Below are 25,286 nucleotides of genomic sequence, written 5' to 3' on the forward strand. Positions count from 1 at the left end.
TCCTTGCAGACAGAGATCGCTAAGAGGCTGAACGCGATAATCGTCCAGCTGCTCCCGTTCCTGGCACAAGAGGTGAGTCTTTGACTTTCTGTTTGGCACGCGGTGCCGCACAATCTCACGATCGAGAGTGACAACGACGCGATAATGATAGCATGGCTTGCAGCATCAGCAGCAGGTGGCCAATGCCGTCGAGAGAGCGAAGCAAGTCACGACGTCCGAGCTAAACGCTATTATTGGGGTGAGCTTCTCTCCGCAATTGATTCCGTTAACTTCATAGTTCTGGCAAGCAGTCGGACATTGATCTTGGCACCAGTATGTTACACGGCCGGGCTGCTTGCCTGTACCGATATGATTCTTGAGCGTAATTCACGAATAAAACGGTGGTGAACGGCGCGACTAACTCTTGCGAAACTCTTTTGCAGCAGCAACAGGGTCTACAGCAGCTACTGGTGAGTCTATCACTTCTGAGTATCCTACGTAGCGAGGTACTAGCGTACTCTGTATTTATACGAACCCAATTACAATGAGAAACAGATTCGAATCACTCTGAGTATTATTCGAACCTCGCGTAAGGTGAATGCCCCAATTTCTGCTCGTGTCCCCATTTCTGGTCATTTCGTATTTTTCTTGGTATTATAAGCGTTACGTTTGTACATTTGATTTGATTGTATTTGTACATCTACGCGAGTGTGGCACGAGCTTGGGGCTAATCAAAGTGCAGCATAAGCAACGAAAAACTTTTAAAACGAGAGACCCAAGATTTTCTTAGTTAATAACAAAAACAGATACCGTGTTGTGCTCTGGATGCAGATTTTTGTACTATTTTTAATTTTCTTTAAGTACAAAACAGGTGAGCAGGTTTAGGGTCAAGTGACTCACCGTCATGTCCGCATTTTTACTCAACAAAATTTTAATAATATAACCTCACAATTCGATATATGCCGTAACCTCTATTTCTATTCGAAGGCAATTTATTTTTTGTTAATCATTATTTTATGCTGTACTGTTGTGTTATAAAACGTCTCCATTATGTGAGCAGAAATTGGTACAAATGGTGAGTAGAAATATCGCTACTTTTCGTGAACAGAAATACGGACACTTAGAGCATTGTATTGAATTACAAATTACTAATAGTTAAGCATCTTAAAATATATATTTCTTAAATAGTTTTTGAATTGGTTGATTTATCATTAAAGAATTAATCGATTACTCTGCAAATTTTCATCACAAACAAATTTTTTACACCTTCCTTATGACGAGTAACCTCTTAAATGAGCAGAAATTTGGACATTCACCTTATATAAACTCTTCCATCTCCGAGACATCGCGCGTCTCGTTAGAAGTAACTCACCGGGGCCTTCAAGTTCCACCGAGAGTCTATCGAATAACGCAAAGTGATTCGAGCTGTCTTGACGTCCACCCGCTGGTCAATGAACCATTGGAGCTCGATGGAGGAAAATCCTAAGAAGTCCCCTTGCCGGATGTTGCAGCAACAAATTCACGCGCAGCAGCTGCCACACGGCGCGGTGGTCGGCGGTCTTCCGCCAGCCGGGCTGTTGGGGTTCGCAGGTGCGGCCGCGGCGGCCGTAGCCGCGGTGGTGCCACCCCATCTCGCTCCGCCGCCGCATCCCGCAGCCGCAGCCGCGGCTCAGGCACAGGCGCAAGCGCTCCTGAAGCCGTCGGACCTTCAGCAGCACCGAGGAGCCGCGGAGACGCCCGAGGACCGTAAGCCGATCGCCCTCACCGACGACAGGCTCCGGCGATCGGTCTCGCCGTCGGAGAAATTCCGCAGCCGTACCCCCGACCTCGACGCCGATCCCAAGAGGCGAAAGGTGGAGAAGCTCGGACACGTGAGTGCTCTTCCAATCCTTTTCCGCGGGGCGTGCTGTGTGTGCACGCGCCGTCTCTTTTGTTTTTGCGAGCGCGCGCGCTGAAACGGTCTTCGAGCCACCTGTTACGCGCCAGATTTAAGAATCCGCGCGCGAGTCTCCTGCCGCCTGTCGATACGACCCCTTCTGCGACGGGGCTTCGAATACCATCATTACTATGCTTAGCAGTGCAATTCCGGAACGCGCAGAACGTCTCGTGTCGGCAGATTGACATGAAACTGTCCGAAGCACGAAGAAGGATGATTTATTAAAAATAATGAACGAGAGGAATCGATCGAGGCGAATCGCAACAATAATTATATAGTCGTTTGTCCGCGGGCACGAGGAGAGTCGCATCGCTCTGTAATTATTGCTACAGTTATTTTCCTTCGTTCATTATTTTTAATGAATTCCGTTTGTCGGCCCAGTCGCCTACGTGGAATAGTTTTATTCCGAGCAATGAGTAATCCGGAGCCTTGCAAATGCTACTTGAGAGACACTCCCCCACCATACATACGCCTGGCTTCGAATGATTTATTCACTCCCATCGAACGTCACGTGATCGGGCCGTAAACAATTCACGGAAACAGGAACTATTTTCCCGTAAACTTGGCTAAATTTCCACGGAAAGAAACGGGAATCGTAAAACAGCCATATAGTCCGCGCAGAAGATGCAGAGGAATATTCTCGTGCGCTTTTGAGCCGGCCATAATAAAAGTCTAGCTCCGTTTCGACGCATCGAGCTCTCGTCGCTATATTCGGAAGCTTATACCTCAAAGTTGAAGGGAATAAAACTGGGACCGCTACGCGACCGGTTGCAACGTATCGCTAGAATATATCTACTCGGGAACGACGAAACTTCGAAAACGTCCCGCATGCATACACGAAGCTCGCACCGTTCACGTCACTCCAAACCCTTTAATTGTCAATTATGCAAAACCACGGTAAACCTCTGGGTTTCCGCGGAGATGCATCTGTACGATGAATTCAGCGACGGAACCGCGCGAGAGGCCCCTAAATACCTCCGCGAGCTACCGAAAAAAATCGGATTACCATTGTGCACGGTGAGATGGAGAGGCAGGTAAACGCGACGGGGAACACCTGCGCAACGCTCGCGAGGGTTCCGCGCCGCTAAGCCGCGACGGAGCTCGCGGAGTCGCACAGTTTCTCCTTTCGCAGCCGCTCCGTGAAATATCCGTGAAAACAGGCTCTTTTGTCAGGATCGCGACGACAAAGCGCGCGGAGGGCGGCGACGCGAGGAGGCGCGTAATTAAAAACCGTGAAAACAGGCGAACTGCACGCCGCGGCGTCGTCGCCTCGCTCGCGCTCTCCCACTAAATTGGATTATTTTTCTCAGCCTCGTTCCTCGAGCCAGCGTCCAGGGTTCCGCCGCTTTTCCCTCGACCCGATGATTAAAGCACTCCTTCGCGAGTGTACCGCGTTTTCGCGTAGCCCCCGCGACCAACCCCCCCGACCTTTCACCCTGCCCCTTTCTTCCCAACCCCCCCCCCTTTCCTTCCCGTTCTCGCTGGACTCGCGGCGTTTTCTCATCGCTCCGAAAGTGACGCGCGGCATAATACGCGCCGCGACGCGGACAGGCCCGCGCAACGGCGGAAAGCGCAAGCGGGATCGCTGCCTCCTCTCGGCGGTGCTGGTGGGAATTCAGAGCCGTGGAAATTAAAGGGTCTTTCCCGGCGCGGATTACTGGCAGCCCGGGATTCTTTAGATTTTGACGGCACGGAATGTAAATGGTTATTTATGACGGGCTCTCCCTGGAACGCGGTAATTAGGGTGCTGGCAGCGTTGAATGGGCGATATTTCATGGCACGAGCCTTTGGATAAACGCCCCACCGTGTTGGTGGCTTTAGGGAGCGTGGGTGTACCCGGGGGATGATGCGTTCTTACTTGTTTTCCAGTTCTAAAGATAGTCATCGACGCTGGTGATTATCTCCTTAGTCGATACATTCGAGTTGCATCGGATATACGAGCTTGTAATCCATTTCGTGACTCGATGAAGGGTGGTAGTAGGGTAAAGGCAGGTAATATGGAACAGCTGATTTCAAAAGCTTGTCAAAAGTAGGGGGATTTGTTTTTTTTTTTAAAACTGACATGAGGGGGTGTAGGAACTAATGCATAATCATTTTTACATCGTCAAATGTAAGGAAATCCAATTGTTTTGCAATTGTAGTAAAAAAACTGAAAAGAGTGAAAATCGGCCGTTCGAAAAAATGAGTCCTATTATGGAACACCTAGGAGATTTGTAAAGAAAACTGAAAAATCTTTACTTTTTTTTTTTACTAAAAATGAAGATTTATCAAGTAGAAGATACAAATAAATAAATATACATCTTCTTTGGAATTTATTCGTGCTTTCTGCGTCTCCTACACGTTGGGCACGTGAATAATACGTCGGAAGCCCCACATTCCTCGTGTGCTCACTGAAAGCAGCGAATACATTGGGTCTACTTTTCAGCGTCATTATTTTTATAATTACCATCGCAAAATAAGCATTTCGCATCATCGTCATTATCAATTTCATCTATGTTACTCGGTATGTTCCATATTACGTACACACATGTTGCGACAAGAAATTAAGAATTTTACCAAGAAGAAAGTAACTTCATTGGTAAACTATTGTTAAATAATCAAGAACACACACATTTAATGATAAATTATATCAAAATAATACTTTGTAACATACCTTCACTACAATATTTAACTGTTTGATGCACTTTTCAGAAACTTTTACACCCCACGAAAAATATAAACGTTTCTCTTTCAATAATGGATGCCTGACTGATACTCAATTGTCAGTATCGTCGTCTATTGTGTCTAGGGATCTAGTATACACGATTGACTGAAGAGTTCGTTATTTCGTTACCGAAATTTTACGAAGTTCCATATTACGTGCCGTTCCATATTACCTGCCTTTACCTATATTAAATACTTCATCTCGGTGCGCAAGAGACGATAACATTAAAATCTGCTTGCCTCGGTACAGTTCTAAACTTAATTCCACCAGAAGTGATTTTGCCTCCTTGCACGCGCAACAGCGAAACGTTAAAATTGCTTCGAAGCCGGACAACCGGATACACGTTACCTGTCGTGCTCAATTGTCGCGTTGAGCCTGGAAACACCCCCAAACAGGAACCCCTAAGTCACGCTCGTGCGATTTCACCCCCCTCTTTCTTCTGCCTTTCTCCCCCCAGCTGTCTCTCTCCTTCGCCCTCCCCTTGCGCCCCCTTTCTGGACGCATCCGAGGGAACTAACGACGCGTCGTTTACACGGGCAATTCCTCGAACCCCAAGGGTGCCGGGAAGTTTGTTTCAAGTTGAGGCACTGACCGGACTCCGTCATCAACTCCATTTACCGGCGCAGGGGCAGGGGTGTATATCGATGTGCGCGCGGGCGCGGCGAGGAACAGGCGCGATCGACCGACGGCGACCTGTTCGTTCGGTCGCACACGTGTATCAGCTCGCGTTGCCGGTGATTGTATCGAGGGAACTACTCGAGAGGCAAACGCGCGAAAAACTGGGAATTCCCGGCTCGATACTTGGGGGACCACGAGTGGAGGACCTCGCGTAACAAGCCCGCGTTTCGTTCCGCCATTCGTCGACGCGCGAGCCTACGGCTTCGCCTTTTTATTCGTCGACTGCTGGTACTGCTCCAGTCACTTATCGATGATTCACCTCGTTTGAAATGATAATCAGCTATTGTGATACGATAATTGCCCCTCTTCTGCGTTGCAGGCGACAGGCTCTTTACACGCTTCCGCGTTACTGACAGTCTGTTAGTTTCCTTTTCAATCGTTTGTGGAAACGTATAAGTCCTGCGGGCTTCTTTTGCACAGTATCGACTGAAGTTCCAACTGTAACCAATTCGTAGAATTTGCGTGACGGAGTAGATTGGCCTTTTAACCGTTCAGAAAGCCTTTTATCCACTTCGTGGAAAACTCCCCCTAGCCAGGGAGCCGGTCATTGTTTTCATATCCTATCCAAACATGGGAGAATCGTATCGCGTTCCCTCTGAACGCAACTGCGGCAAACTTTCCTCGAGAAACGCTGCTAGAATATGCAATGGTCTAATTTTCGATCTCATTCGGAGCTTAACGCTTTCAAGCATGTCTTCTGCCGGCAGGATACACGTACAAACATTTAAAACAAATTAAACCGACTTCAAATGGTTAAGAATAGTGCATTGCGTGACAAGGGAGAGAACGGGGGAGGACAAGCGCGTGAAGTTTGCTGGCCGAGCGCAGCCGAGACACTTCGCGCGAGGCAAAATCGCGCCTCTCCCTTGTCACGCACAATACTTTTTTCAACACCTGCACGAAAGGTGTGTTTCCTTTCTTAATAATATACATAAATATCAATTTATACTTTTCAAAATCGACAGCTACCAGGTTTTTCGATAAAGGTGGCGTCATGTTTTTTTAAATCAACTGATTGGCGTCGACTTCGACACGTATAAATTGATATTTAGGTATATTATTAAGAAAGTAGTAAGAAAAATTATCTTCTTAGCCATTTGAAGTCGGTTTAATTTTTATTAAATTTTATTGTATTCGCATATTTTTATTAGTCGATTGACTGTGGAAGTAACGGGCACACCCCCTTAAATCGGTTAAAAATATTCCCGCATTAAACTACGCAATCATTTGCTAATTAAATACTTTTAAAACGATAGCCTTTTGAATATTGACAGTGGACACCCTCGAAGTCCATCTTTTTATGTTCTTCAAAGTTTCGGTGGCTTTAGTAAATTCAACCCCGTTCTTTACATTTCTTAAATTACGTTCAGATACGCTTGATAAAAGCAGCTCGAACGAACTGCTCATTCAAGACAGGCATTAATAAAATCGTTCTACCTACGCGCGGGAAAGTTTGCGTCGCCCAGCTGGGTGCGAATGCGGGAGTCAGTGGAAGGTATGGGCATACGGTGTACAAGCGGAATTCTGAGCAGGAAACTGGGTACGTTAATTTCGAACGCTAAAGCTCGCAGCATTTGACGTGGTATGAATGCAAGAGATATGTGAATTACACTCCATTGTCTTGAGGACACCCGCTCATATCGTGGCGCGCGCCGACAATGGCTCGAGCCTCGGGACCGAGTTCACACGCGGAAACTTTTCCCGCCTCGCGGAATATGAATATAGATATCTATTAATACACATATCCTGTTCGGTCCCCGCGCAAGTACAGAATGTTTCACCGCCACCCCAGTCAAGGTCCGTGAGATACGAGGTTCGAATTAATATTCTGCGCAGGACCTGGTCGACCAACAATCGATAGCAAACTTTTCCCAACCGCGAAGATACGATCGTCCCACGTGAAACGTTTACTGACCCACTTCACAATTGCGCAGCGCGGCCGCGTCAAAGTCGATCCTTTCATTCACGTACGCAAGCACCGTGCCAATTTCCTCCCTCCCCCTCCGACTAACGCCCCATTAATCGAAACATTTCCCCGAAACTATTCCGTAATGGGGTCCCGCAATCGATACGGCCAGTCGTCCTGGCCTTTAACCACGCGGGGTGTTCCGCAAGATTTCAGCTTTAGGGAGCGCGCGCGCCAGCCAGCCAGCCTTGAGCCTTTCGAGTTTGCTGAAACACACCCGCGCGCGGAACTTGCGCGTCGTCGCGTATATACGTATACGTGAGACAGCGGGCGTCACGGATGGTCGCATGCAATTCACAACACTGTATGAGCAGAGCTTAAGTGTGTCCCTCTCGTGGGGAACGTTTCTCGGCGCTCGTGTATTAGCGGGCGAGGACACGAGGGGGTAGCTGGCAGAGGGATGAAGCGAGAAGGGTATAACCGGAAATGAGTTCTCGCGTGTCCATGCTTGGCTCTTGGAACTGCTATTCAGTGTCCCTCTTTCCTTCTCGGTTCTCCGCTTCGTCTACCCACCCCTTCCCTCCCCACGAGAGGATTAGTCGTAGCTCGCCGACGCCACTGCCTCGTCCTCGCCCACCCATCCGACCCCTTACAAGCCACCCCCTTCTTCAGTTCGCGCAGGAAAGCATTAATCAAAGGAGCAGCGGTGCGCCCTGTTACCGCCACGACGAAAGATGGAAATACCACGCGCACACGCTCGAGATGTCACGAAAACGCCCGGCTCCGGTTACCTTGGCCTCCCGTGCTGTCTAACCGCCGTAACCACCGCCACGACACACCGTCTCCCGCGTCGCGTCGTTCCGCCATGGAGAATAAAAATTCCCGATCCGTTTTGCAGTTTGACGCGTCCGTAATAACGCTTCGCTTCGTGCACACGTGACAGGGTCGGGGCTGAAGAGGAACGCGAGCACGCGGTCTCGCGAGAGCGAGGTTGTAGAATCCCTCGAATTTCCTTCGACCTCGCTAGTGTGCCTGGCCCCGCGACTTTGTCATCCTGCGTTAAAATACGCGGCGAAATTGTGTTGTTCGAAAGTGGACTATGCTCACCTCTCAGCCGGGGTTAAGCAACTCCGCTGTCTTTGAGCCTCGTGATGTACCATTCATCGTGTAAACAATTGTTCTTTGTAAGCTAAATTCGTCGCGTAGCTAAATTACGAACTTTGAGTTCGTTTTCAAGGACGTTCTGAGGTATTTAGTATCCGAACTACGTGCCTCTTATAAATTAATCGTGGTACACTCGTTTGATCCAGAGTATTATATCAGAGGGTGTAACAGTGGTCTCTGTCATCTCCGAAACGTGGGGGAGTTTAATTTTTGGCGGATACATCCCACAGAGGTCGAGGCTCCCGTCGAAATGCCTCGATGATGCGCAATTTGAGTGAAAGGCACCCCGTGCGCGGCGCATACTAGAGGCATTAGACCGAGTTTCGTGACTTTGGGTCGTGTGCGAGCAACCGCCGGTGATTTCATTGACGAGCGGCGGTACCCCCGCTCAAAATGCCTGTGGTCGAAAATGGGGATGGGCGAGTTAAGGTCGGTGGTCCGATACACGGCCATCATTATCCTAGCAGTTTATAGGGCTTCCATATCGAAGCTGGTGAATTTCACTGCGGATTTTCAACGATCGAGTTGCTAATTCTCGGGGTCATGAAAAGAATCGACACTATTTCCCTCAGAAGTATTTCCCCTAGGGTAGACCGGGGGCGATAGTAACAGGGGCGCGATTGTAATAAGTTAAATATCTCAAAACGTATGATAGATATTAACAATAATGATATATGATGAACAATGACATTTGGAATACACACATCCATGTCCTAGGAATATAGATACGCAATGGACATTGATAGTGAAGAAAATAACTTTTCGATATCTTTTCTAAAGTAACTTTTTCTTACTGACTTAAAATTGTAATATACACACTGCCTTTGCAAGTATGTGCTTTTTCGAATTTTTAGTCTGTAATTGGACCTTTTTTAAAGTAGTACTGATTACTTAGTACTTTTATGCGTCTCGTTAGTCAAAATTTATAATTGAAGTTCAAAAGCATGGTCGAGGGCGATTGTAACATCGGCAATCGGGGTCGGTTGTACTGCAATAGAACCGAATAGTGACAAATACGAGGTCAGGGACGGTTGTAACACTTCACGCGCTTCTCATTTTTTATTAATAACTTGGATATTACTCGACGTATAACGAAACTGTGGTGACCTAATGATCGTCGAATAAGTAAGTAACATTTCGGTATAAGAGTTTTTGTTGTAAATGTAACAGTTCCTGCGCAATCGTATTCCAAAGTCAAAGTGTTACTGCCACCCCAGGTCTCCCCTTCGCGGTCGATCTTATTTAGCATTCATCACTGGTGAAGCTGCGTGCTTGAGAGGTACGAATCGACAAAATGAAGTGAGAGCTGGTGGCACTGGAGCCAAGTAGCGTCCGCAGCACGAGTTCGCTTAACGGACGCGACCCCAGTGTTCGGGGCTCGGTGGAAACTCTCGATTCACGGTCCGCGAAACGTTAACGAGCACTGTCGCTGGCAAAAACGCGATCTAAGGCCGGTCGAAAACACTTTGTCCCGGTCTGGCTAGAGAGGCAGAGGCCCCGTGGACCATCTACACGTAGACGCGTAGATACGTTCGGTGGGAACCGAGTCCGGTAGGGCGACGTAGAGCGTGCTGGTGGTAGTAAGAGGAGGAGGAGGAGGTGGTGGGTAGAAGAGGAGCTGGAGGGAGTATGGGGGTGGTTGAATTTTTCATCTGACCACGTCGAACCAATTAAAGCGGACCGCGGTACCCACCTCCACCCCCGACCTCTTCCACTTTTTTCGTTCTCTCTTTATTTCCGCCCCGCGTGCCTGGCCTTTATCCATTCTATCTCGCTTGTTTCCCCCTTTTCGGCCGCTCTTCCTTTTTCTCTCCTCTCCCTTTCGCTCACTTCGTCTCTCTCTCTTTCTCTCTCTCTCTCTGTCTCTCTCTCTGTCTCTCGCTCTCGCTCTTCTCCCCGTTGCCCCGTGCCGCCGGCCACGGACCACCTCATCCTCGCAGCATCCGCATACTGCTCCTCTTCCTCCTTCCTCCCTCTTGCCGCGCAACTCTCCGTCTTCGTCGTTCGGCCGCTCGTTCACTCTAGCGACCCGTTGGATTTTTTCGCGTCACGAGGCGGTGTAATTTATTTGGCCGAGCTAGGTACGGCCGCGGAGGTGCCCGAGGACCAGTGGGAGGGGGGCAGGGGAGTGACTCGCGATGGTATGGGACAGAGCGGATGGGTTGGGACACCGGGGCTGCGGAGGAATAGCTGGAGGTGGCAGAGGTGAGGCGGCAACGGAGGTGGAGGTGACGCGGCTAGAATGAGAGTCCAAGGGATGGGCAGGAAAGGGGGGTGGTTTCAGTTTATTTTGTGGGTCCTACCTACCCGCTCGTCACTGTCCAACCCCTCCTCCCCCCAGTCGCGAGGTCGGCCGTTGTCTTCCTCTTGCTCGCCAGCACGGCAACGCGCCTCTTCCTTTCTCCTCCTGTCTCTTTCCTTTTTTCTACCGATCCCCGTTACGTGCATGCCCCTGTTGTGTGGACTTTCTTGTTTCTTCTCAGCCACTTTTGCCTCTGTCTTTCCTTCTCCTTTATCCCTCTTCTCGAACGTGCCTTTCCCAGCAGCACTGTTAAAACAAACCGTGCACACGGTTAACTTGGAATTCGTAATTTCGGTGTTCGGGAAGAGCCGAGCTAATTGCACTGTCGAGTCGGTGTACACCACTGTTATCGATAAAATCCAGAAAAATGTACGCTAACTCGAACGTCCGCGCTAACCTCCGACATCCCTTTTTAACCATCCAATCAACGAGCCCCGGCTGGAATATACGGACGCGCGCCCTTAATTGATTTCAGCTCAAGAGTTTAATAGCGGCTTGAAAGCTACGAAGCGATAAGATCATAATTTTCTCGTAATATCTGTCATAGACGTCACGGGCCCGGCTATTCTAAACGGGCGCCCTATCGATTCGCGGCCTCGTATTACCCGCGATCGATTAAACGACGGCAATCCAACGAAACCCGACCGTTAAGCAACGTGTCGGTTACAGGCTTCTCGCTCAATTATTTTCCACGCTTTCACGGGCCCGTTCCTTAAAGGGCTCGGGATCCATTCTTAGACGCGATAGAAATTGCTCCTACAACGATCCCCCATTCGTCATCTTCGCGCCAGGCTCTTCATTTGTATCTTGCACGTTCCTAGGGATCATAACGCTCATCTGAAACCGAACCATTATCGCCATCCCGTTGTTAGAGAGTCTTTACAAAAATTGGAGGCCTTTTTGGAATCCACGAGTGAGCAGGGCTTGAAACGGGTCCGAAAATAACTGTTGAAAACTGTTATATAAAGGTTCTGATTAAAACGGTTATGGAGAAATTTTATTCCAAATAACTGTTATGAAGAACTGAAATTTCCAACTATTATCTGTTTCGATTACGGTCCCTATTTCCCTCTTCGTATCAGTTCTATAACTGTTATTTTTTCGGTTCTATATCGGTTCCGAAGCGGTTCCAGAATCAATTCTTATATCGACATTTCCCTAATTGATATCATTCATTATCGTAGCTGTGGATTGCTGTAGATGTTCATCTTTTTTACACAATCCTTATAGAAACAGGAGAAACCTTTAACTTCCTTTTCCGAATGATATAGTGTGTGTGAATGTAAAAAATATGTAGCTGATTTGTTTATTTCAACGCTTTATTACATATGATATGTATAAATGTTTCTTCGGTTTCTATAAGGATTTTGCAAAGAATATGCACATATACAGTAATCTGCAGCTACAATAATTAATGATATCAATTAGGGAAAAGTCGATACAAGAATTGATTCTAGAACCGTTTCGGAACCGATATAGAATTGAAAAAATAACGATTATGGAACCGATATGAGGAAGGAAATAGGAACCGTAACTGAAACAAATAATAGTTGGAAATTTCGGTTCTTCATAGCAGTTATTCGGAATAAAGGTTCTTCATAACCGTTTGGAGAACCGAAATCGATATTATAACAGTTTTCAAGCCCTGCGAGTGAGTATTAAAGGAATGAAAGACTGTCGCGGTGTGTGTATAATGCTCGCGATCAGTGGCGCACTCAGGATTTAATCTTGGGGGAGCCGAGTTGAACGGATAAAAATATTTTGAATGCAAATTCAATAAAATTCATGGGGATGATTATAAAAATTTATTTAAGGAATACAATCCGATTTCCTTGTCTTTTTACAAAGCTCTCGAATTACTTCAGTCGTGGTTACATTAATAAATCGTCCTTTTTTCATTTTTCTTTGTGATGTGCCATTATTACCTGATATTCAGGAAAGTAAAAGAGGAAAACGTCCCTCGGTTTTCCTTTTCTAAAAAGTATGCACTTAGATACGACGACGTATGAATTTTGAGTCATGAAGTTGACCTCAAATTGTCCTAATCGATAGCTGTTTTACAACGACGAATTCGTCGATGTGTAACACATTAATGTCCAAAGTCGCGAGACAGAAATGGAAGACATAATGAGGATCTGGTACATATTGGAAGCGGGATTAGCAGCAGCTTAAGCTCCGCAACTCCGTCGCTTAATTCCTCTTTCAGTACCTACCAGATTCTCATTAGCTCTTTCAGTTCTAATCTCGAGTGACCTTGGACGTTTTTGTGTCACGCGTAATTGAATTCTTTTCTGTAGCGATTCTCCCCTGACGTACGAATAGTAGAGAGAAAAACAGATGTCCTCTTCGTGTTCGCGTTCAAGGAGAACTCTGGGTAGGTACTAACAACGCCTTGCCTATCAAAGTGCACCCACGTTCCCAACATTCATTCGTTTCATTTCTAATACGCAAGCTTGTCTGCCGGGAAAATTTCCGTAATATCTATTAATATTCCAGGCAGAAAATCATCACGCAAACGAAAGTTCGCGCGCGGTTAGACCACGATAACCGATAACCGGGGACGATCGAGTTTCTCATTTTCATACTATAGAGCAGCGATCAATTGAACAAGTTACTCGCAATATCCGCGCGAAATGCGATTCATGTCACGATTGATATCGGTCACACGGCACGAGCCGCGACGTCGAATCAATAATACCTTTTAATAATTAATTTAGAAGCCTCCGCGTGCGGCTCTACCCCCGCGCGCTTCTTAACTCTGTTCTTCTCCGTTCCGTTTCGCCTTCCTCCATCGTGTTCCATTATGCATTCATCCTCTATCCGCTTTATTATTTTTTCATTCGGAAGGCTGGAACAGTCGATATCTCCGAGCAGGTTCTCGTTACAGAACGCTCTGCCCGGGCTTACAATTGCACCGTGAAACGTCGCCGGCTTGCAATTCCTTCCTTTCTTCGTCCCTTCGTTTCCAGATCGTCTGTACCTCTCTTACATCCACCTCCTTGTTGCTCGTTATATGTACATACATGATTAGCTTCTGTAGAATGTCGCGATCTTAAATTAATATTATCTTCCTGTTGTCGTCCATTGTCCTACGTTTCAGGGTTGGGTGACTATGTTAGTGTCCTTGTATCATCACAATTCTTTAGCACACTCGACGGGAACAGTGGCGTCGCGGCCTGCGTTTATAATCGCGTTGAATACGAGTACGTCCGTAATGGGTCTTAATATTTAGGTCATGAACGAATCTTTGCAACAGATCGCGATCCCTCGGAGCCTCTGTCGCGCGTATCAGTGGCCATAGAATTCGAAGGAACTCGGGCGGCTTTTCCAGGGCGCAGCTCTCGGTGAAAGTTAGCAGCGAACCGACGCGCGGAAATAATCACAGCAAGGATCAGCTCGCTCGCCGCTCGACAAGGACGAGTCCTAATTAAAAGGGAAAAGGGTAAAAAAGTCGCCGGGCGATTGGTGATTCGTGGACCGCGGGGTGCTCGTCGTCCGTGACGAGGCGAAGTAATTAATTAATGAATTAATTAATTAATCGGCATCACCGTGCCATCAGAAGTACCAATCAACGTTCCCACCGCTCTCTCCGTACTTCTGCCGGCGTGTGTGCGCGTCTCTGCTGCGTTGGAGGACGTGTACGCCGCGAGCGCGCACGCTTACGCACACACGAGCGAGCCTGCCCGTACGAAAGTCTACTATCGGAGGTACCTTTCGAAAAAACTCACCCCGCCCTCCGCCTGTCCCTCCCCCGCAGCTTCTCCTATCAACGCTGAACCCCATCTAGCCTGGCCCCCCTCTGTGCCGGTGCACGCGCGAGCGTTCGTTCGTTCGAAAAAAATAAAACGACCGCCGAACGAGAGGAGAGATAGAGAAAGTGGGAGAGAGCACCGATGGGTGGGTGGCGTTGGTGATGCTGGTTGGGAGAGAGGATGGCTGGTGGCACAGAGGCGAAGGAAAAAAAAAGAATTGCCCCCTACCGCCGCTGTGTATAGACGTATATATATCCCCGGTTGCCACGAAGTTGCGGGACAAAGAGGGACGCGGGAGAAAGGCAGACAGACACAGGGAGCTGGCAGTGCTAGCAGAGCGACGCTTTTCGAAACCGTGCGCCGTGGCGAGCGGCGACGTAGGCCACCCCCGAAAGCACGATAGAAAAAGGGCAAACACGTTGGCCCGCAGAGCTCGCGCACAGGTAGCCCTCTCCTCGCACGCTCACGCCCGCACCACCACCACGCTTACCTTCTAGCTCGCTAGACTGTATGCACTTAGCGTCGCGCACAGAGCGAACCTCTCGACACAGCTGCGAGGCTTATGCTTCTGAACCCCTTTTGCACACCAGTACACCCGTGAACGATTGCCGCGTATCGCGGGAACGAGGATTTTTCGGCGGCCGGGAGGGTGAGGTGGGAAAAGGGGTGAATACGTTAAAAGTTTGAAAGTAAGGAGTGTTAGGTTCGAAAGTGTAGTAGGGGTGACGCGATCTTAAGGGTAGTTAGCCTCATTCTTCGCGCTCGAAAGCGCGTGTCAGGGATAGAAGAAATGTAGCAAGTTAGTCGAGATATGTAAAACGCTACCCTCGAGGATGCGCTTTTCGGCAACTATTACTGCGATAGACTCCGAGATGCCTATCCACCATGCCGCGCTCGAGCTCGTAACAAGCAAGTGGCCGAAAACTATGCAGAATGCGTGCCCAGATTCTCGACTCCCAACAATCTGCCACGCCACCATCCACGCCCCCCCCGATTGGCTTCGTGACCTCGCTGCATCTTCTCCGCTGGCTCTCGCTACTAGTGGAGGAGAATTATCCGTAGTATATGGATAATTATTGATAGTTTTCAATATGGAAAGCCATCGATATTTTTTTGACTATCGATGGTGATTGATAGTCTACTCCTCCCACTTCCACTCTGTTCATGTCATGGCGCCATCCGCGTTGCTCGACACTATAGACAGCGACAGCCATTTCTTAAAATAATAACTATTATAATATTTTTAAGTAAATGAAAAACTTCAACCGCTGTCCGAGTTATGCAAGAAATATCTCGGTACTCCGGCTGCTTTCGCTGACAAGGGAAGATATCCCGAACCCGAAAATTTAAAAAATTTGGAAACTTTGTGGATATGTAGAGAATTTTCTCCTGATTACAACGCAATTTTTTTTGCTGCCCACAATTACACTAAGGGGTGAAATTAACCCCTGAAGATTCGGCTATTTTTCGATTTTATTTTCTAACTCGCAATCTGTAAGAGATAGAAAAGAAATTTCAAGACAAAAGTCACTTCTTCGTCAAGTAGAAAAAGTTACAAACAAAAATATTAATAATGTTTTCCAAAATTCGTGGTTTCACGTGAAATCTGAACTGGATGTTTTAATAATTATGAAACAGCATAATCCATATTTTTTTCCGTACAATTTCAACTTTTATTGTATCGCAGAAATATGCTCCTCGACAATCGAATAACTTTTGGATCCCATTGTAACGTACCTTAAGGGGGAACACCACTATGCTGGTCGGAAAAGTAAGCCATTTTTAAAAATTTTTTTCCGTAGCTAATTTTTTCCAATAAAGTTGACAATTATTATACGCTTATAATATATATATAATATAATAAAAGTATTCCCTTCTTAAGCAAAAGCACAAAGTTGATTGGTCTAAAAATATAGAGATTTATTATTAATTACATAATAAGTGTTAATTGCATATTTCCCACGTGCTATACTAACCTAAAAATATAGAGGACCAACAATTAAATGTTTGTGCATCCCTATGTTGTCTCAACACAAGATTCTTATAGAAACTTGCACTTGTAGATTTCAGTATTTAAAGGATCCTATTTATTAGTTCACTCACGAATTATCAATGTAATTGATTATGAGTTTAACTGTCACTCTGGCTATCTATCTATTTACTTTTCCTGGCCTCTCCAGTCCCCACCTCTCTCGAGCATACTGGCTCACCAATACATACACAAAGCTTAGATGTACACACATGATAGTGAATTGACGTTTCGGATTTATCGATAATTATCGATAGTAGGGATCAAACTATCGATTACTATCGACCACCATCGATAGTCACGACTATCGACAATTCCACCCGGCGAATTCTCATTTCCTAAACATTTCGGTTAAACATCCGGCTCGCGCAAAATCCGCGCGAGTCCTTTGCAAACCGGTGCCCGAGCTTTCTACCGGGGAGGCCGCCAAAACTCCCTTCTCCACGGGTGCGCGGTGCGGCCACCGACGCATACCTCGACTATCGCCAGCACGCGTACACGCACGAAGCAGTTGGGATGGCTAAAGCGGAAATTCGAGGTGTGTACGTGGTCGCGAGTGTATCTGCCGCGGGGCCTTGGGGGCAGGGAGCTGGTACACGGAGGAGGGCGGTAGTGGGTGGACGAGCGGACTGGGGGGTTTACGGGATCCGCGAACGTGGGGGAGGGTTTTGGTGGCGGTGGGAAGAGGGTGCTGCGGGGCTGCTGGCGCCCCGGCAGGGCGGTATGATGACAAAACATTCGCTCCGAGCTTCCGTGGAGGGTCGCGGTACAGCGGCTGCGGGGGTGGTGGGATGACGGCGAGAGAGGAGGGTTAGGTGAAAGCTGGGCGTGCGGTGGGAGCGGCGAAGGAGGCGGACGAAGAGGATGAGGACGCCAGGGGGCGAAGGGGTGGCAGGTTAGGTTCGAGGTTGCTCTCGGGGGTTGGGTAGCCACCGGGGGTGTGGGGTCGAGCGGCTGGTGTGGGGAAACGTGAGCGCCAGCCGGAAAGAGACTCCCCCACCTCCGTTCTCTATAAGCGAGGTGAGGTTGCCGCGCGTGTTCGTGTGAAACGTATATTCGCCTGTGTGCGCCCCTATACGGGGTGTCCCGTTTTAACGTGTGAACCGCCGCCCTCCCTACCCGTGGGGATAATGGAGATACGGGGGAACGCTTCCGAAGGAGACTTGATTGGCTTCGAAGGGGGGTGGCCGGTGACGCGTGTAGACCGCTTTTAAGAAACGTCTCTCGGTCACCGAGACCTCTTTGGGACTTTCCGCTACGCGCTACGGATTTTCATGGAAATCGGAGGAATGCCGCGTCACGTTACAAAAGTATTCGCGGTTCGAGTAACTACTTAGCTGGATAAATTGTTGAATTGTTGTGGGATGAAAGGTGATCTGTCGGCCGGGGGCAAGACAAATGAACTTGTCAGATGGAAATTCCTTTACCTTAGGCAAGGAAAGTTCACTTGTTAATCGTCTCTCGACACCCAAGAGGCATTCTGTAGTTAGGAAATGACCCAATTAACAAGTTGACGACTTAGTACAGCTCTGAAGTATTTCAAACATTCGAGCGCTCAAGATCGATAGGTGCTATCATCCCGACTTCAGTTTCTCCTTCGGCACTAATTAAGGATGAACTTCGGTAACATTCAAAGTAAGCGAAAATCATTGAAAATCGGAGGCACCTATCTTTATGCAATAGTAAAACCCTCCGAAAAATTTAAGAAAAATTTATTCGGTAGTTTTCAAATTATTTAACTTTCAATTTAATATGTATTCTTATGGGAAAACGCAATGTTGAGAATATAACTACAAAATTAAGAGTGAAATAATAGGCCAAAGTTTTTTAAATCTTGTGTACAGAAAGATCAAACACTGAACAAAATTGTCACAAAAATTCCGGACAATTGATTCGATGGTTTTTGAATAAATGAAAGAAAATTACACGGAAAACTGTTTTTTCTTGGATTGTCAGCTGAGTAACTGTGAAAGTGCGGCAACGCCGCGATCAGCTCTAGAGGCGGGAATATTTGAAACACATTACTGTGTTTTGTTCCATATTCGTGGCAGTTTCTGCGATCTTGAATGAAAATGCGTAATTATCAGTATATAGACATGTGAATATAATTTTCATATTCATCTTTTGTCAAAAAGCAGAAAATTTCCTTGCAATATATATATTGCAAGGAAATAAACCAGATGAAATGGCAATAGTGTATTCGTGGGAAAAATGAAGCACAATTTATTTTTAATCATCTAATTCCCAGAGTTGCACCAGAAAACACTCATTTTAAAAGTGCGTAAAATTTGATCACCTGTTTATATTTAACTTCTGAAATAAGGATTCAAAGGCCTTAGAGGGTTAAACAAAGTTCAACAAATTTTTGAATTATGAATTTTATATGATAATAAAAAGAGGAGTAAAGATAATTAGTGTTCCTTCCCGAGAATGCTTTCTCGAGAATTTCTCGAGAAATTTTATAATTGCTTACTTCTTATTTCTCGAGAAATACTATAATTTCTCGAGAAACTTAAGTCTGGGGAAAATATTATAAATCTCATTTATTTTCGTAAATGAATGTATTACTAGTTAATCGCGAACGTATAAACATATCTACAATTTATAATACATCTTATTAATAAAATTAGAACCTATATGAATTCCAATAGAAAATCACAGTACAGAAGATTCGATATTATTAACTGCTGAAGGTGCTCTTAAATTCTTATTTAAAAATTTAGAAAAATTGTATACTGAATTAAGTACCTAATGAGTTTCTCGTGGCTGTTAAAGAAGAAATATAGAAAAGAGGAAATAAGACTATTGTATCCTGTATAAAAATTTTGCATGATAATATCTATTTTTTCATTTACACAAGTTTTGTATAAATTAGACAGGAATAATCATTTAGTTAAAGTTTTCTTGCGTGTTTTGATAAATATTGTCACCATTTTTCCAAAAATATAAATTTTGCAATATTTTTTTCAATTTCTCGAGAATTTTTGTTTCTCGTGATCTCATTTCTGATTTCTCGAGAATTTTTGTTTCTCGTGATCTCATTTCTGATTTCTCGAGAAACAAAAAATATGGAGAAATCAGGAACACTAAAGATAATATTATTAAACGGGCAAATTCCTATGCAAGAAATTAAAAAAATCGATATAACAATATTTTCATTAATAGTATTTTATTTATAGTTATATTTATTTAGCTGATTGTGCTTTGAACATTGTGTATCGCGTAAAATGCCAACAAAAATTGTAGGTTATGCGAAACACTCGCGACGCGATTAAACACGATTGAAGTTTGCGAGTAGTAGCAACTGCTGCACGAGAATATTTTCTCATTGAGCTGCGTTGCCACGATCACAAGGAATTTCCGACTCATGAAGATTATGTATATATAAGATTTTTATTAATATAATTAAGATATATATGATCAACACTCACCAAATACAACACATTGGCACACTTTTCACTGTTTTTCATATAAGTAAAAAGGAAAATTATAGTTCGATTATTTTATTTCTAGCAGTTGCATTTCAGGTACATTCCATCAAATAAGTTAATGATAAATCATCAAATATTCAATAAATTGGCAAAAGCAGATAAAAAATAAGTGCGAATTCAACTGAATTTGCGATAAAAATACACCATTGCCATTTCTGACTGGTTTTCATCGCAGGAAAGAGCCTTAATAATATCTCGGAAATGGATTAACTTTTGGCTAAGATTGTCACTGAAGTTCATCCTTAAATACAAAACACTGGCAGTGATTACGACACTTCATTTTCTCTGATCCAACGTTCCACAGCATTCTCGTTAATGCCCACTCCAATTAAAATTAGGCATTACCGAAATCCGGGAGGAACTGCCAGCAAAAAATCACTCGCCACTTAGTCTACGGGTGCCCCGATTTCCTAGCGCGTCACCGTACTCCATTAATCGCGGCCGCGTACCCCACGATTTCCGCGGACGCGTGCATCCGAAACGGTCCACCCTGTATACGCACGCGTAGGTGTACTCCCGCGGAGATCAACGTCGCTGCGCAGCGGGTAAACTGTGTGTATATACGTCTATCGGGTGAGAGGGTGTAGGATGGTGAAAGCGTCGGAGAAAGCGGGAGGGAGAGCACGCGGGTAAAGGAGACAGAAGAGGATAGAGGATGGCGGCGAGGCGAGGAAGGTTTATATCCATCATTTTGTATTTCTCGCAGACATAAAAATCTATACCATCGTACAGACCGCCCACCCGCCCTCCGCGGCACCACCTCGTCCCTTCAACCGACCAACGTTTCGCCACCCACCCGCATCCTCTAAACCTACCCTGCCGCCCCCTTACCACCCCCTTGCTATCCCCGTCCCTCCAGCCGCCCTCGTGCTCCGGTGCCGGAGCCAAAGCCTGGCTGCACCGAGCCGCCACCTCGCTCTTCTATTCCACGGTGGGTGGGGTGCAAATATCGTATTTATTGTATGACGGGTCCGCGTATCCCAAGCTAACGCCTCCTGTCAGCTCACCCTACCGCACCACCCCTCTTACTGCATTCCACTCTCTCCCTCTACACCCCGGCCCTTTCGCCCCCTCCTCTCTCTTTTTCTACCTCCTCTATTTCTCCCATCTCCTTCTACCCCCTGTCTGCTGCTCTTCTTCATCTTCTTCTTCTTCACGCCGACACTCTGTCTCCGTTTCTCTCGCTTATTCATCCTCACCTTTTTTTTCCCTTTCTCTTCTCCCCTCTCCGCGCCCTCTGCCCTGCTACCCACCCCATTCCGCTCGTTCTCGTGCTCGCTCCCTCTCTGTTTCTTCGCGATTCCCACCCTTTCCACTTCTTCACGCTACCGTACACACAGTGTAGCGTGTCGCACCTCTGGAGAATGCTTCTTTCCCTCTTTACGACGCGTTGGATACTCGGACCCGGGGGCGCGCCGCGCGCGCAAAGGGCTGTTTAAGGGCCGAACACACCGTTGACGACAGGGTCGGGCGGAGGGATCGTCGTCTCCTAGACGCTTTGTGACTGAATCGTTTGTGAACGCGAGGATCGGCGTCGTCGTCGTGCTCCCGTTGTCGTCGCGACCTCGTTCCACCCTCTCTCGCCCCCGTCCACTCCCGTAGCGCGGAACAGGATAATTATGAATAATGCTCGGATCTGCGGCGAGCGGTAAAATGGTCGCCCGATCAAGCGACTAACGAAAAATTTAACGACGCTTTCATTAGCACCAACGGATTCACTCCGCAATGTCCGAGGTGATTTCGTCACCGTGTAATTTTCGGCGTTGTCCGTCGGACTAGCTTCTTGGTGATTCGATTCCTTGAGGATCACCGCGAGTGAACGAGTTGCAGGTTAATCTGAATATCAGGGGAGAACCTATTGCAAAAAGTTGACACAGTAGAATATCGCATTTTGAGCTGCTCCTTTACGAAAGATGTAAGGATTAGCGGTAGAAATATTAAAGGGAAAAGGAATCACTCGGATCGGATTCGGGAGCCGAGATCTTTCGCTCGTCGGTCGGCCGCTTTACCAATTAAGCTATCTAGGCCACCGACGATTTCTTTCTCCTCGAGCCTGATGTTCGAAACGACCGCCGCCTACATCATTAAATTTCACGGAAGAACGTGCGATGATCTCCCGCAGAGACGAGTCAGTAACTCCAGCTTCAGAACGGTATTCTTCATCTCGCCCGACATTATCTTCAATATAGTTACCAACCTTGTGTCGAAGCCGCATTGTACTTTCATGCTTGCAACGCTATCGCATCCACGCGTTTGCACCAGTTAACCGTAAGTTACTACGGAATGAAAACCTGCCGCCATCGTGGCTTTAGTTACTTTCAAATTGGCACGAATGGGCGAGTTTGCTTAAAGTCTTTGAAGCGTGGAAGTTTCGCGGCATTGAGCAGCTATAAAGATATTCGACGGTTCGCGGAAGCGTGCAGCTATTTGAAGAAGCGATCCCTCTTAATTGCTCGGCGCAGTCGTAGAAAGAAGCGAGGGAGGAAGGTATTTATTTCGTACGGTTAATCGCTGGAATTCGCGGCGCTTTAATACGCGGTCTAATTGAGCGTGGGCGGCAACACGCGGGAAAGTAAAACGTCCGCGGGCTTTCGGAACAAATGCGATTCCTCGCGGCAAGAATGGCCGAAGAAGACCGTAAATTTCCGCGCGCCACAGATACGCCGGGAATGTGTGCATGTATCTCTCGAAATTGCAAACGCAAATGCACGCGAGTAGCTTCTCGCTTTCCTCTTCCTCCACGCGACTGCCTTCTCTCTTTTCCCCGCGTATCTCATTGCCCGCGGCCGCCAGCCGCAACTATCGGCCACCGTTCTCGAATTTCATTTACCACCTACGGCACAGCGTTGTCGGGAATCAGCGGAAAGAGGAATAAGTGGATTAATTATTGCTGGGTGACATTGCTCGAATGTTAGATTTTAGATTGAATGCATTCGAGTCACTGGGAAGCCTCGATCGGAGTAATCCAATCAGTTGATTCTTCCTCTCCGGACGTTCTACAGTTTCTGATATTGTCTATCGCAGTATATTCCAGTGGACATAGACGATTTTCATGGTTCGAGGCTATTGAAGGACTATGCCCGTCGTATAGTTTACCTACGCCGTCGCTTCGCCCCTTGTGTTCGGCTCAAAGGGCTGAAATGGAGGGCACTCACCCGTACCTGTGGCGCTAAAATCTTCCGCCTATACTGCAGTCCTATTATCCCCTACTGTCATCAATCTAATATTAAATTTAATACAGCCGTCCCATTCGCGAACAACTCCCATTCATTCTTCTATTTACACCCCCCTCGAACAACACCAGTCTGCAATGGTAAAAAAGATCCAAGCATGAAGTAATTCCAGCAACTTATCCGTTATTGGCGGCGCAGACGCGCCTAATGCGAGCAACGCGGATCAGTAGGGGCGGTTCAAGGCGAAACCGAACGGAGGGGTTGCATTCGGCGCGACGCGACGCGAGGAGCTTGGATAGAAATGACAGGGCGCGGCGTAAAAGTTAAATTGCAAAGACACTTCCCGGGCGAAACCTTCTCCCGTCGTGCCGCAGTCTCGTCCGTTCCGCCGTCGCCGCACAGTGGGAAAAATTGCGTCACCGGCCAAAAATCTATAACTTTTGAACGGATGAAGATACAGTAATAATTCTTTTTGCTTTAATGATGTTGGTGTGTCCTTCATTAGTTAGATAGCAGTACGTTACTTATATTAAATAATATTTAATTACGTTAACTAATACAATAACATTACTTACATTATTTCTATTTAATATTCGAAAATATTTCTTCTGGCCACTCTTCTTGAATATCCTTCCCCTTTTGTTGCAGCCTTAAAGATGATATTAAAGGATCCGATGAAAGCAACATAATACGGAAGAGATCTTGATTAACTCTTTGCTTTATATTTTGAAATTTTTTTGTTTTCTTTTTTGTTAAATAATTAAACTCTGAGTGTTTTAGGATAGAATGATTCAAGTATAGAGAGGAACATTTATTTCTAGCTACAAGCATTCGCCTACAATGTCTTCGAGGTACTTACATTGTTTGAAACAAAAGAATCACCACGTTTCACCGTTCGACTGTTAATGTAGTATTATTCTACCGAATGTCCCTGACGAGTGTGCAAAGAATGATATCCGTCTCTAACCGTTTACGCATAATATAGAAGTTTAAAGAAAAGTATACAGCTTTCGTGATTGATAAAGTGTGATTTTACTTCGGTGAATTATTCTGTAATAAGTTTAATTGAGAACAGTCTGGTGTTCGCATAATAGTTATAAGAATGGAGTATATATATAATTTTTTTTTTTTAATATCTTTATAGAAGAAACTAGTATTAGAGACAAAAAATTTGTTAATAAGATAGCGGAGAAGTGTGGAGTTAAATATGCAGATGTACCACGATTCTTTAGTATCAACCTTGCTGGAATTTACAATAAAATAAAAAGTAAATACAAATCTTCATACTTTAGTCGTGGTTTGAACACGAATTAACGACAACCATCGCGATACTTTTCCATACCATTCTCTTACGTTACATTTAATTATATTAAATATAAATTCAGACAAAGAATAGTGTATTTCATTTAGAAGCCCAATACGTGATTAGGAGTAGAAAAGTAGTTTTTCTACAACATCAACTTCATTAAAGCAAAAAGAATTATTACTTTATCTTCATCCGTTCAAAAGTTATAGATTTTTGGCCGCTGACGCACCGATTTTTTCCCACTGTGCGCCGTGCTTCCTGCGCCCTCGTCCCGTTTACACGTGTAAAGCATAGAGACGCAGAAAACTTGCGAGTTCCCCGATGCCGCGAATAATAATTCCCCGGCCGGCGGGCCGCGAAGGTAAATGTACCACCCCCAAAGTAAACCGATGATAAAAGTTCCCGGTGACTTGGCGGGCGTAATGAAATGCAAATTGCAGTCGCGCGCGCGGCCGCGCCCGCGCGTCTGTTATTGAAAGAAATGGAATAACAAACCCGCGGCCCCGGGAAACATGGCCAATAATCCGATAACGGTGTACGACGGGAATAAACATGTGCACCTAGGGGCAGGGGGCACGTTCCTTTCGTGCGGCTTGTGCAGAGTCGCGACGTCCTTGCGCGGAGGGATAGGTTTTACGGCGTGACGCTGGGCTGCATTCCGTCGAAAGGAAAAAGGAAACTGCACGGATTTTATGAATCGTATCGGAGCAGGTCGATTGTTGCGAGCGCCACGAGATATTCTCTCCGGGGTTCCACAGAAATTTCAGGGAAATTTGCTCGATCCCACTGGGAGAGTCCTGTTGGAGAGGATGCTGGGCGAAGGACAGTTACGCGCGCCGTAAAGAAACCGGGAGGGTTGTTGTTTG

The 25,286-nt window shown here is 46.3% G+C and overlaps 1 protein-coding gene across 13 annotated transcripts in view; it reads left to right on the top strand.

The window, feature by feature from the left end:
- Window positions 1-25,286, top strand: part of Gro (TLE family member transcriptional corepressor groucho) — an 88,886-nt gene that overhangs the window by 44,177 nt on the left and 19,423 nt on the right. For 6 of the 13 annotated variants that reach the window (XM_076809431.1, XM_076809430.1, XM_076809421.1 and 3 more), the window contains 4 exons: window positions 10-72; window positions 152-238; window positions 423-485; window positions 1,491-1,850. In XM_076809431.1, the coding sequence (XP_076665546.1) occupies window positions 10-72; window positions 152-238; window positions 423-485; window positions 1,491-1,850 (573 nt within the window). The remainder of the gene's footprint in view (window positions 1-9; window positions 73-151; window positions 239-422; window positions 486-1,490; window positions 1,851-25,286) is intronic. The other 7 variants (XM_076809423.1, XM_076809425.1, XM_076809427.1 and 4 more) reach the window with 7 other exon arrangements.

The sequence above is a fragment of the Andrena cerasifolii genome, chromosome 3 (genome assembly GCF_050908995.1).
Source record: "Andrena cerasifolii isolate SP2316 chromosome 3, iyAndCera1_principal, whole genome shotgun sequence".
Taxonomy (NCBI): domain Eukaryota; kingdom Metazoa; phylum Arthropoda; class Insecta; order Hymenoptera; family Andrenidae; genus Andrena; species Andrena cerasifolii.